Source organism: Anguilla rostrata, chromosome 18, assembly GCF_018555375.3.
Source record: "Anguilla rostrata isolate EN2019 chromosome 18, ASM1855537v3, whole genome shotgun sequence".
Taxonomy (NCBI): domain Eukaryota; kingdom Metazoa; phylum Chordata; class Actinopteri; order Anguilliformes; family Anguillidae; genus Anguilla; species Anguilla rostrata.
The window spans coordinates 17,453,511-17,467,441 of NC_057950.1; the positions used below are offsets into that span (position 1 = coordinate 17,453,511).

The 13,931-nt window shown below is 43.1% G+C and overlaps 1 protein-coding gene and 1 long non-coding RNA gene across 2 annotated transcripts in view; one reads left to right on the forward strand and one right to left on the reverse strand.

The window, feature by feature from the left end:
* The first annotated feature begins 662 nt into the window (after window positions 1-662).
* On the forward strand, window positions 663-5,222 carry LOC135245311 (uncharacterized). Its single transcript, XR_010327193.1, has 3 exons — window positions 663-925; window positions 4,033-4,124; window positions 4,738-5,222. It is a non-coding gene; the product is annotated as an uncharacterized LOC135245311 (long non-coding RNA).
* Window positions 5,223-5,805: 583 nt separating this feature from the next.
* LOC135245309 (serine/threonine-protein kinase 32C-like) overlaps window positions 5,806-13,931 on the reverse strand; it is a 68,918-nt gene continuing 60,792 nt past the window's right edge. The window contains exons 7-12 of the mRNA XM_064318297.1: window positions 13,491-13,594; window positions 13,263-13,379; window positions 11,755-11,880; window positions 11,159-11,287; window positions 10,135-10,202; window positions 5,806-9,516 (exon numbers count right to left, since the gene is read on the reverse strand). Of these exons, the coding sequence (XP_064174367.1) occupies window positions 9,288-9,516; window positions 10,135-10,202; window positions 11,159-11,287; window positions 11,755-11,880; window positions 13,263-13,379; window positions 13,491-13,594 (773 nt within the window). The 3' untranslated portion in view covers window positions 5,806-9,287. The remainder of the gene's footprint in view (window positions 9,517-10,134; window positions 10,203-11,158; window positions 11,288-11,754; window positions 11,881-13,262; window positions 13,380-13,490; window positions 13,595-13,931) is intronic.

Genomic DNA, 13,931 nt, shown 5'->3' on the forward strand with positions numbered 1-13,931 from the left:
TTATAGCAAAGTCGTGATGTAGTTTAGCAGGTTGGGTTGAAGTGTAGCCAGGGTTTTCTAACCTGTGCAAATGGCTTAAGACTGATGTCTGATAACTCAGCATGACATCGTCTCTCCTGCTAGGGGAGTTCCTTCCCTCTTTCCTGTGTTTCACTTCCTGAACGTCCTTCACTTTCATCTCTCTCTCTCTCTGGTTTCTATCCGTCAGAGTTACAGTACCACACTGTGTGCTTTGTGCACTGTATCCACCACAACCCCTGGAATTCAATATTGCACTGTAAAATACTGCCCTGTATTCTGACATTCCTTCTTTTGCTAGATTTAGGTTGTGGAGCATTTTTTATATTTTCAGTAATAGTAGCTGTACACGTTAGCCATTATTCTGGTAGGATTGTTTTTTTTTTTTCGTTTTATTTATTTATTTATTTTTACTGCGGTTAAGCTTCATGGTCTGTGAACTGGAAACAGGATCCACACCTCTTTACCACCACTCTACCCATTTCCCCCCTCTTTACCCATTTTATATTTGGGGCTGAAAAATATTCAAGCCCCTCCTAAATCCTCTCATCGTTATGCAACTGCGTCGGACAGCTCCCTCCCCCCAACCCCTCCTGCACCCTCCAAAAAAGGACACTTTTGTTCTTCTGGGCTTACTGTTTTCATTAGAGAACTTGGCGAAACATGGACTGAGCTTGCTCTCTCTCTCCCCTCCCTATCCCTCTCTCTCTTTGTGTCCCTACTCTCTCTCTCTCTTTTTTTTCTCCTTCTTCCTGCCTCTTTCTTACAGATCCAGTGCCCGCTGTGGTTCATTCTTCTTCTCTCCTGCTGCAGGGACTAACGCCCGGGCTCCAGGTCTTCATCATGGCCTGGCATTCCCCCCTCTCATTCGGACTCTTTCTCCTCCTGATTGGCCAGGTGGTGACAGGTAGGACATTGGACAGTCCACTCCTGGGTGTGGCCACAGCACCTGGGCACCTACATAAATACAAAAATAATTTGTCAGTAAACCTTCATGTTAAAATCATCCGATAGCATAGGCTTTGTGTGCATTGCATGTATTGAGATATTTGTCTTTTTTCCCTTTTCCTGGTTTTTATGTGCATATTTTGTGTTTGTTGCAATGTTACAATGATGCAATTCTCTTTAAACCTGAGAATTGCATCATTGTCCAGTGATGCCTTGAAAAAGTTTTTATGTTCACCTGAAGCTATGTGTGTGAATGTGTGTGTGTGAGTGTGTGTGCGTGTGTGTGTGTGAGTTGTTCAGGGGTGCAAAATATAAAATAGCCCTAAATTCTGGTCCATGATTCCTGCTCCGGGACATTACCTCAAACTGCAGAGAGCTTGACATCACCCAGTGTAATCAGTCAGATCTACGTGTATTTCTGCATACGCTGTAGTGATTCCACTGTCATCTGTGTTTACCATCTTCCGAGCTATTTAATGACCATTACAACCTTCAGCAACCACGACAACAAAATGCACAAAGCTCACATTCACATCTCCGTTCAATGACCTTTCTGAGAAAGTGGAGATAAATTCATCACTTTGACAGTTTGAGTGACCTCACTCTGCGGGAATGACAAAATATAATTTAAAACACAAACAGTTTGGAGCAACATTATACCCCCTCCAGCTGCAACAATATATTAACCCAGGACATGCCCAGAAAATCTGAGCACACCCCAAACCCCCAAATCCCTGAACCCCCCAGCAGTTCTTCCCCAGGCTGAGGCCCATGGGGAAAGGCCCCTGTGTGGGTGAACTCCAGTCCATCAGCCCCTGGGTTAATCACGCTCCAGTGGGCTGGAAGTGGAGCGCTGTTGCTGATGACTGAGCCTCGCTGGGCTGCGTGCTTTGGGCTTTACTCACAGTAAACGCAGGCTGCCATGTTTTAATTTCCTGTGTCTCGGGACCGGTGTTTCCCAGCATCCCTGACTGCTGCAACAGACATGCCCACACACACACACACACACATGCACACACCCATAAATACAGCACAAACACACATAAATGCCACACACACACACACGCATAAACATAAACACATACACACACACACACACACCACATGCACACATACATGCACGCAAACAAACACATATAAACACGCAATTATGCACATGCATGGCCACTTCGTTGCTCTATTGAAAAGTAATTTAGTAATTTGTTTAGGCCTGCCTGTCTTTTGTAAAATGTGTGTACAGTTTATCTTAAATATATCAAGCTGCTAGTTGAACCTGGTCTGTGAATGTTAATATATATATATATATATATATATATGACCGTTTTTAGTCATATAATCACTGTACAGCTAATAGCAGGCACAAAACAAATGTGTCTTATGCTTAACCTTTAGTCCCTAAGTCACAGGACAGATACTATTACTACAAGTGAGCCGATGTTCCGGTCACGCATGTTGCATGCAGTATGTATAATACAGCAACAGTGTGGTGATCCACGGGAATTGCCTGTAGAAAGTTTCAGTGTGCAGTGCTTGTGACAGAATTCAGACTGAATGAGAACTGCCAGCCCAGCCAGGAAATTATTAATACAGTCGCCTTAATAACTCTCTTAAGGAAGACCGCCTTCTCCATCAGAAATCAAATCCAGGGAGCAAGCAGTGAAACACTAATGACTTCAAGGACAGAATGTTTAATCAAACACAGAGCAAAGATAAAAATCTGAGCGCTCCACTGCCAACTGGACAAACAATACCTCCATTTATGAGTCACTACTAGGCTCCGCCTACTGCCCCACCCACTTCCTCGTCTACCCTTTGTCTCCAGTTCTAGAGATAAAAGTGAGAGCAGGCAGAAGACTGGATCAGCTTCAGTTTTTTTCCACAGTAACTGGGAACAGAGCTGTGGTTGGGAGAGCTGATCCTGGATCAGTCTTGTAGCAGTGTGACCGAGGCAGAGTCAGCTGTCAGAGCTTCAGGACTAATAGGAAACACGTGAACAGAAATCTGTAGCAAAGAGAGTGTTGGTGAGGAGAGAGAGAAAAAGAGAGAGAGAGAGAGGAGAAGGACGGAGAGAGGAGGTCTTCTAACCAAAGAGGCACACGTGTTATCGCCTCTGGTTGTCACATGGACTCAAGATCTGTCAAAGTACCTGCTCTCCCCATTCAACCAAGCCGCTCACTCACTCACTCACTGATCCACTCACATAGCTCCCCTGCTGGGATTAGGCGTGTCCAGAAGATGTGTGATTACTGCTATTTCTCCACATCAATGAGCCTTTTTATCTCAGCTTCCATTTGAAGAAGGATCTAAAGAGTAGGTTTTAACAAGCAGTACAGAGCTTAGAACCTTGCTGGTGTTTACAACTGCCTGTATCTCCTTACAGACACACACAGTGCGCACTGATACTGTCAACACACACAGAGCACACTGCCCTCTATAGGATGGCACAGGTACACCCCAGGATCTGTTAGCGCCACTACACAGTTGCAGAATGCCGCCGAACACCTCACTTCCATGACGCAAGTGTGTCCATGCAAGCCCAACACAACCCATTTTTTTGATTTGATCAAAATTGAAATATTTCTGTTCTCACATATTGGTCCTGGATCACATTTTGCATCAGTAGTCTGGGATTATGATTTAAGTGAGCTGATCCTGGGTCAGTTTTGGGGGCATGGGAACCACCAAGAGAATCTGCTGGCATTACTGTCTGCAGGTTATGGGTAAAAACCTGTTAAGGAGATCTCATGCTAATTGGTATATTCAGAGGGATAGAAGAAGCCTTGGGTTTTATCAGCTCAATGGCTTACTTTCCTTCTCTAAAGCGATCACTGCCTTTGTCCTTTTAAAACACAATGTCCATTCCTTTTTCAAATTTTTAAAATTTTTTTATTTAAACCTTTGCACCTTCCAGACAAAATTTTCAGTTTTTACAATGGGATGTCCCATAAAAATAAAGTTTTAATAGGCACCCACGTTTAGCATATATCTTCTTTGCAGCTGAACTACGATTTCATCACTGCAAACATATTATAGCCTGTCATCTCCTGACCATTTTTTACACTGCAGGACCCCAGTCTGACCCCTTACCCAGGCCTGACCAAGTACCTGTGTGTGAAAAACACAGTAGCCTCCACGACAGACTCGATGTAGTGGAAAAGGTAAATGCTAATGCTCTTCTCAAGTAAACACACAGTTTAGTATCACAGCACTGAACATTACTTAAAATAATCTCAAGGACCAAGTTAGTATCATAAACCTTGCATGTGGGCATATATACCTTATATGATGCATATAAACAATCCTAAATCCACAATGCTAAATCCACCTCCCACCTTGCAAAATGATTAGATAAACTTCCAATAATTTGTTTAATTATAATTAAAGCCAAAGGCTATTTTGAGTCAAGATTATTTTTAAGTATAACTCATCTTTTTGTGTTTTTGTAGGTAGAAATTGAAAAAAAAATTAATACTTTGGTTTGTTATTCAAGAGATACTCATAAATTAACAGAATTTGTCCCTACCTAGGTGGTCTAATACTCTTGGCTAGTATTGTGTGTATGTGTGTGTCAAGAGAGGCAATGTTTCATTGCACACTTGAACAAACAAACACAAACCACTGGGGTGTTCATTATGAGAAACATATTTTCAGAACCACTGAATGTGATGCCTGACAGCATTGCCCCCAGATCTCAGCTCCCCCCCCCCCCCCAATTCAAAGCAGCCCCTCTTACAGTAACACTGCTGCCCTGTGTGCCCTTGTGTCTGACAGCGCGTGGAGGACACGGTTCACAAGCTGGAGGAGGAGCTTTCTCTCCTGCTGGATGTTATCGAGGGCCCTGAGTGGGGCCCCCTGCTGGACACTGCTGCACCCATCATAGACATTCTTAACAGCAAGGTGGAGGGAGCACATTCCTGATATGAGAGGGAGAGAAACAAATCGGTGGCAGAGGGGAGACAGACTGAGAGAGAAGGGGAGGAGCCCTGTTTATTAGACAAGTACCTGGGCTTGTATAGGGCAGGAACATTTGAAAAGAGCTCAACATTGACAACCAAAGAAACCAAAATTTACTTACCTTACAGAGAGCTAAGACAGTTAACTTCATTTTTATTCCAAAAAGTGTTTTTTTTAAATATCATTTTTATATTATTTCTCAAGTTAATACAGTGCAGATCACATTTTATGTTCATTTGCATCAAAACAAAAGATATGCTGTGACTATTACAAGCAATAAAACGGTGACATTTGTGATTATGGATATGTGTATCCCACCTCAGTAGTGACATCTAGAGGCTAATGAGTATCACACTCCTACCACAATGTGATTGCTGTGTCCACCCACTGGTTATTCCGTGGATATGGGTACATCCACTTTAGCCTCTTTCATGATTTTAAATGAAACTAATGAGCAAAATGTTAAGTTTTCAGTGACATATGCCAGCATGTGAAACCTGGAATTTAATGTTGAACAGTTCTGGCAAGAAGACCCCTATTGGGGATCAAAGCTGACTTTAGTGGTATTTTCAAACCTTGAAAATGTTGATAATGCATTCATATTTTGTCATTGCCATGTTATAATTACGCCTTATTGGGAAACTATGAGGATTTACAAAATTTTATGCATTTACTGTCTGATTAATCTGGATCAACCCAAGTGTTGAGTAGAGAGACATATTAATACTGCAAATTTATTATGCATTGTTTTGTATGTGTATTTGTCTTTTTTTTTAAAACACAGCAGGTGTGATCTTGAGAGATTTCAGTAATGTGGAACATGTAACATCCAGTTTGATCAACAACTTAAAAATTTCAAAATCAAAATTGACAAGACAAGAAGAGTTACAGGAACATGTTTATTTCCTCATCAAAGCAATAAGAGCAGTTTGTTTAAATACACATAGCACTTTGTATAGGTAGAGGGTAAATACAGAATAACTGGACTTGCAAGTGTATTTAGTAACACTGATTTTACTGAAAATATTACTGTGATTTTACTCAAAATATTATCAATATGCAGAAGATGAGGAGAAAATATTACATGAACATTTGTTTCCCTCCAGAACTAAATTCTATAAAGAGATGGTTACAAGATCAACGCAATGCCTGCTGTGTAAAAGAATACAAACATCATCATCACATAATTAGTTCTGGAAATCTAGTTTGCTTAATAACCAGGTAGACTGCTATTTTTGAGACATAGCCTATCTGAATGCAGATAAAAATAGCTTTCTTTACAAACTTCACATTCAGTGCTAAATCAACGCTAAATAAAAATTTTCAAAGTTTTTATTATGCTGCAAGACCTTCATTCCATACCCACAGGCCCATCATGCATTATAAAGCACATATAGATCATATAGTCACAGAGATATGCAGTGAAATCCATACGTTTTCTTGCTTTGTTAAATTGCCAGCCATTGTTCCAGGAGGGGTGGTGCTGGAACTTCCACCTCCTTATGAACAGTCTAAACGCGAGATTCCAAAACAACTGCTTATATTTAAACACCATGCGACCGACACCACGTTGGGAAAACAGCACGCACCTCATAGGAACTATTATTTTACCGTTTACGGAACCTAAGTGACGTGATGCGGTGTGGAACGTGGGACAGGACTACTGCTGAACTCCCTAAAAACCAAGAGCAGGAACACAAAATCAACGATCATGCCGTACGTGCACATCGCAGTCTTTCACACATGCTCAGTTGGAGACTGTTTCACTGACTACCTAAATCGGCTTTCAGTACCTAAAAAATAGTGGTGCGTGCAAAACTAAGTTCAACTGGACACTGCTGATGCACATAATTTGAAGGTCTCCTAAAAAAAAAAATCATGGATCCTTCAACTTCTTTTCTGTCTGTCTCAAAAGGCTGATCTTTTTTAAGACCACTTGAGTTTAGTTTCAGTTTTCCCAAAGCATTCTGTGTTTGAATATTATCACAATAATTGTATATTTACAAAATGCAAATATACTCACTTGCAGAAAGAAACATTGATCCTACACACAACAGGAAACATACAGTCAGTTTTCCTTATAAATGACTATGCAAATGGTATAAAAGCTTTGGCGTATTTGCCTACAAGTTGTGCCTGCACACTTGGAAAAAAAAGATTAAAATAACACTGTATGAAAATTTGGCTTCATACTTTTTTTTCTTTTAGACAGAGTTGATAATGATTTCCACATAAAACTGTGGAGAAGGATTTATGCTGTTAATATTTACATATGTAATAACATTAGGCTGTTGGATCTCATGTGACATTTTCCCAGACATCCATGCTGAGAATACAAGCGTCACCTTAATTTTACAGCTACACGTGGGTTTGTTTTGATTTTCTTTTATCCTGAATGTGTCCTTATCTGTATTCTAATACTCCTACATTACACTAAATATAGCCCCTTACATTATGCTCGGGGGAGTGGTCTAAACAACGTCAGATTTAAATACAATCATGTTTATGTTTGTTTTTTTTTTTAAACCAAGGAAATACATTTGTATCATACATGTTCTATAGAGTTTAACGAAGCCCATTCCCCAGAGTAAGACAGCATGTTAATCCTAACAGATAAGATACTAGCTAACGTACACACCGCACCCACATCGACCCTAGTGGCGGTGCAGCAGTGCTAAATACGAACTAAGCACATCCTGGCAGCCGGGTCTAGGGAGAAACTCGTCCCCAGTTGCTTTTATTCTGGGCTGCTTCTGAAGCTACACTTGCATAATATTACTCGTAATGACAGCATCTACAAAGTGCACACCCTTCTAATGTCACGCAAGAGATGTCCGTGCCCGAACTGAGCAGAAATGAAGAATAATGATGCGCTTTCCCTTTAAGGTCAGAACCCTCAGGGGATTACATGAGATACCCTGCCTGCCTCCATCACATTAAAGGACACCAGATATGCTAACGGTATGACCTTATGCCGGCAGGCCTACATATGCATGCATCTTGCTTGAAAATGCATGCGGATTCAAACCAGCAACCCTCTGGTCCAGGCCCATCGCTAAGAGGCCTAAGTGCTCACTGATTCGGCAGCTTGTTGTGGGAGTGGCTTGGTCCCCTCAGGTGAGTGGGCGGCGTCTAGCCGACATGCAGCCTGTTATATTATTATTATTATCCCCCTGCTAGACTGATTTAAAAACCTCAGTGGCACAGACACGCTCCTGACACTAGGTGTGCTTTGACCTGCTAGCGACTGTCCTGTACGAGAGTCACTACTGTGTGAGACTACCTGCAAGGTACGGGATGCAAAGTGTGCCACAGCACAGGGATTTTCAAACTCAGGCCTGGGGCCCACTGTGTACACTGGCTTTCCTTCCTACCATAATTGCAACCAGCATTAATGAGCTGTTAATTGTTCCAATTAGACACTTAATGTCTGTTGAAGGATGACAAATTTATCCTCTTAAGGTCACATTATGCCAGAAATAGCTCTGTACACAATGAGGAATAAATATTCCACATTCATATCCCAGGAATTTGAATCTGTCAGATAAACAAATGGTTTAACATAATGCACCATATGGCTATTGATTGCTTCAGAAAGCAGTTATATTTCTGAATTGATTAAATCATAGACTGATTGTTGAAGTCACTGGGGTCCTAACTGAGACAAGTATGGTCAGCTGGTCACTAAAACTAAACTATTCATGAAAGATTAAGAGTCCAATGACACACCAAATGGCAAAAGAGCCAAACCTGCATTAGGTTTGAATGTGTGAAAGTACAAAATTATATCAGCGCATTCTGGCAGCGATTTCACATGACTAAGATCCCGGCTACAGCAGGGATCAGCGCACACAGTAGGCCTCCAGAACTGGGTTTCAGAAGCACTGCTGTAAAGAGTAGTCGCTCGCGGGTGTCCGTGGTAACGCACTGACGCGCTAGCGGCCCGTGGGTCAGCACGCCCTTCCTCCTGGATTAAATCTGGTGTCATGTCTAATGTTGCATAGAAATGAGTTCCAGTGTGTAGTGTGGGAGGCAGAACCTGGCGGTCCCCTGCCACGGGTCCTCAGGTGCTACCACACGCTGCTACAGAGGGACGTGTCATTTCAGTCTGAGTTACAAACAGCAGGCTTCAGAGCGTTTACAGGCAAGGCCAGTGTGTTCTGCTCCCAGAGAGAGAGAAAGAGAGAAAGAGAGAGAGAGAGAGAGAGAGACAGAAAGAGAGACAGACAGCGAGAGAGAGAGAGAGAGAGAGATAAAGAGAGGCAGAGTGGGAGAGAGAGCGAGAAAGAGAGAGAGAGAATGAGAGAGAGAGACACTGAGAGACAGAAAGGTACTGGTGCGTATGGCCAGCAGGGGGTGCTGTTTTGCTAGCAGCTGCCAGCAGAGGAGCAGACAGAGCCGCACATGTTCAGGTTGGACGTCTCTGGTTCTGCTTCGTCCTCCGTACCCCCCTCCGCCTCGGCCCCCGCCTCGCCCTCACCCTCCACCTCGCCCTCCACCTCTCCCTCACCCTCACCCTCACCCTCGCCCTCGCCCTCGCCCTCGCCGTCCGCCTCCCCTCCGTCTGAGGCTCCCTCCTCCTGCCTCTTTTTCAATCTGTAACACACACACACACACACATACACATACACATCATTTATGACTGGTTTAAGATACTGTTGAGAGAAGTGATAGTTATGTTCATAAATACAATAAAGAAGCTCATGGAGTGTAGTCTGTTAAATATTATGAATAAATATTAAGATCACCTAAAAATGAATAAGTGGCATCAGTGCTGCACAGAATTAATCTTGTTCTGCCTCAGGAGTGTTTAAGTGTGTGTGCACAGGAAGCTGCCATCTTAAATAATGAATGAGGAGTTAATCTGGTGCTGTACCAATATTCCTTCCCAAATATACCAGTTCATCAACCCACTAAAATACATCCATTTACTGTATTTACTGTATCACACACGTGACACTGCGCTCACTGTCTGCAAGAGCACCCAGGATTCAATTCACAGTGTGGACAGAGATCCCTGATGCATTAACACAGCAGTTCAACAGGAAGTGTGGTGTATTGATCCACGTATTCAAAAAGCTGAATAACAGGATGTATGTTTCAGTTCACAGCAGAAAAACAACCCAATCCACACTAAGGGGGGCTCTGCTTTAGTGGGTTCCAAGAGATTAGTTTTCTGTGTTACTTTATAAAATATCTCGACATTGGGCTCACTTTTCTCTGTTGAAGATCATGAACTCCTGCTGCAAGACATCCAGACACTCCTGAAGGTAATCATTCTCCTACGGGAGAGAGGCAAATTCACAAAGTCATTAGGCTGCATTACACTGTGGCATTTACCAGATGCTCTTATCATTCAACTGTAATCCAGTTACGCGGCTGGATATTTCACTGAAGCAGTTCAGCTTCAGCACTTTGCTCCAGGGTACAGTGGCAAAGCCGCAGCCGGGAATCGAACCCACAGCCCATGAGCTGTTGTCGTGGCTGCGGTTGTCCATTTGCTCGCTTCAAACTGTGATTTTTCAGCATCAAGTAAAAACAGAATGTCCTGTTTCAGAAAGCTCTTCAGGCCATGTCATAAGGTCAGAGGACTTTAATATTCCAAAATTAATTATAACTCCTTCCAGTTCCACTGAGGCAGTAGGACCGTGGAGATTACCGTTGATAATGTGAGCTAAGCTTTTTAATAACACAGGTATTATTTTTAATTACATCAAAGATTAATATCACGACTGCAAAAATTCATAAAAATATATCTTATTGGGGTGGGTTTTTAAATAATCTAGATATTTCACTAATGAGAATATAACCAGTTTTGAAATCAATAGTAAGGGGGGTATTATGTTTTTTTGATATTACTGCACATCATTAGAAATCTAGATTTTATTATGAACATATAAATCATTTTTAATAGGTAGATACGAGTGTTAATGGCATGCAAAATCATTGATAATACAGTAGATATGAATGTTAAAAGAATGAAAATCATTGATAATAAGATGGATATTGCTAAGAGCAATAAAGTGTTTACTAATCTCCTGTGTGATCCTGAGTTAGGGCTCCATATTTATCTGTGATGTCATTTCCTGTAGAAGTCATCTAAGAAATGAAGCTACATTACACTACACAGTTGCACTACTATACAGTGAAGAAGCAGAGGCACACACTGTACACCAGTCCTATGACTGATCAGCGTGGGTCACAGGGAGTCTGAGGAAGGAGAGGCCGTGTGACTCACAGACTGGGAGTCTTTGCTGTTGTCACGGGAGCGATTCTTCGCCAGCCTCTTCTTCTTCTTATGCAGCGGCCGAGACTCCAGGATCATCTCCTCCAGCTCAAAGGTTGGGTCACAATGCAAGCGCCCTTTCTGTGGGACAGGAACACACACACAAACCCATCACATGAGCACACACATACAAGCTGGCCAAGGTGGCACATTGAATTCCCTCAGACAAATTGCCCATCCCATGACAACAAACAACTGTTGTGTATACAGTATGCGAGTGCATGTGTGTGATTGCACTTATAAGAGTTGGATTGTGTGTGCATACGTGTGCTTGTGCTAACGAGAGTTGGATTGTGTGTCTGTGTGTGTGTGTGTGTGTTTGTGTGTCAAATATGTATTTGTTTTGGATTCAAACACTTTTCTGCGCTCTATTGATCTTGCCTGGTGTAACTGAGCCTGCCAATATGACCAGAAGGCGGGGTTTGCACTTTTTGAGCGTATTTCATTGGTTCCAATCCAAGATCAGTAAAGTGTAGAAAAGTATTTGAATCCAAAACAAATATGTATTTGACCCAGGTCTGGCGTGTGTGCATGTGAGCAGTACTCACGTTGGGAACGAAGCCTGCCTCTGCCTTCTTCTCGTACACAGCGTCCCAGTTGATGGTGGACAGATAGGGGGCCGTCTGCATGTCTGCCAGGCAGGAGAACCGGTGCTCTGGGTTCACCGTCAGCAGCTGGAGACACAGCCCAGCCCGTCAACATCTACACCAGGCCTCAGCCTCTCTGCTAAACCATTTTACCGTGAATCTGCTTCAGATTACCCCCCCCCCCACTGCTCATTTCTTCAGCTGTGCCTCTCCAGTTCATTCTGTGTCACCCGCTCTTATGCAAGGAGCACTGCATAACTTAATGACTCAATGCAGCTGAACTACATTAAGCCATGAGTAGCCTGGGTCAGATTTGGACAGTCACAGCTGCGATTGCGGCCCGAACATGTGGCTACAGGATCCAGGGTTTACTGACTCAGATACTTCAGAGCCCTACTCACTCTTCTTTCCTTCAGATTCAGTTTTCCATCACTGAGATCTCATATCAGACTGTGCTCCTTTTACACCTTTAAATAAACTGACCGACAAAACGAGGACTGCTGATCTTTTAAACCCTTCATTCAATGACCATTAGGGGGCGCCCACAAGCTGACTGAAACCTGACTCTACATTTACATTTAGCAGACGGTCTCATCCAGGGCAGTTAACTTACACAGATTAAATTTTTAGATACAATCCATTTATACAGCTGGATAGTTACTGAAGCAATTCAGGTTAAGTACCTTGCTCAAGGGTACACTGGCAGTGCCCCAGATATGACTTGAACCCCACGACCTTTGATTTACAAGGCCGTAAACATTATGCTATACAGCTGCCTGACATCACTTGACAGCTTGACATCACTGGCAAAGGCCTTGCTTATCTGTGTTAAGCAGAAAAGATTGCACACTGAAAAACTAAGAAATGTTAAACACAATTAAATAAGGAAAAATAATGTTAATAAACACTAATTTAAAAAAATACGTCTTAAATATTTGAGTGGATTGAAACAAGACATGTTCATGTTTCAGAGGCAAAGTGGATACTTTTCAGAACCAGTACTGTAAATAAGTGCTATTAGAGAAAGCACAAAAGCACTTTACCATATTAATAAGTCGAGTGACAAGGCAATGGTACACTGGTTACATGAGATTCCAGATCAACAGGGATGCTCTGACCTTTGGGAGAGGGACTGACACTATCAACCCATATCTAGAGGGCAGGAGAGAGACCCTCTCAACCACCTGACTGAACATGACCAGAACCTCTGTGAAGGAAGCACAAACACCTTTCACCATCTTAAACAAAGAGCTGACCTCCAACACCTCTTCACAGTGAGATGAGACCTCTCAATTCAACAGGTGGACTGGCCCCACCCCCTCGACACAGGAAGAGACTGACACCCCTATCAACCCCTCTCTGACACAGGTAGAGACTGACCCCCCCTCTCAACCCCCTCTCTGATACAGGAAGAGACTGGCCCCCCTCTCTCAGACAGAAATAGTCTGACCACCCCCCCCCCCCCTTACCTTTCTCAGCAGGGAGACCAGGTCCTTCGGCCAGGCAGGGCAGTACTGCACACTAACCGTGCTGAAGAGCTGCATCAGAGACTCCACAGAGTTACTGGCGTGAATCTCGTACGGCCTCTGAGAGAGACAGGGAAATCATATCAGTGCTGGTCATTTCAGACAACCACATGCCACCATTCCCTGCCATCCAGTCAGAGGTCAGCAGCGACGGGCAGGACGGAGCCTTACCCAACCCCGCAGGATCTCAAAGGCCGTCACCCCCAAAGACCACCAGTCCACCTCGAAAGCGTAGCCGGTTCCCCCGCTCACAAACGACTGGAATATCTCTGGGGCTGTCGGTAGGAGAGACCAGCGGAAATTAGGGCCCTGTGGAAGTTTCCGGAGCAAGTTGCCATGCTCACTCGACCATGTGATGCACTGTACCTAGTGGAAAAACCGCACTGTGTAATGGGCAAGGAATCTGGACTATAACTGACAGGGTGCAGGTTCTATTGTCATGTGTGGCACAGGTCTTGATGCAATCCAACATTTGTCCTCACCTTTGTTGCTCAATTAAATGCACATGCTGCTAATTTCTATCTTAAACACGTTAGTGACTTACATAAATGATTACATAAACAGACTTGCCACGCTGACTTTGTGAAGAATGTGAAGAAAGATTCAAAGTTA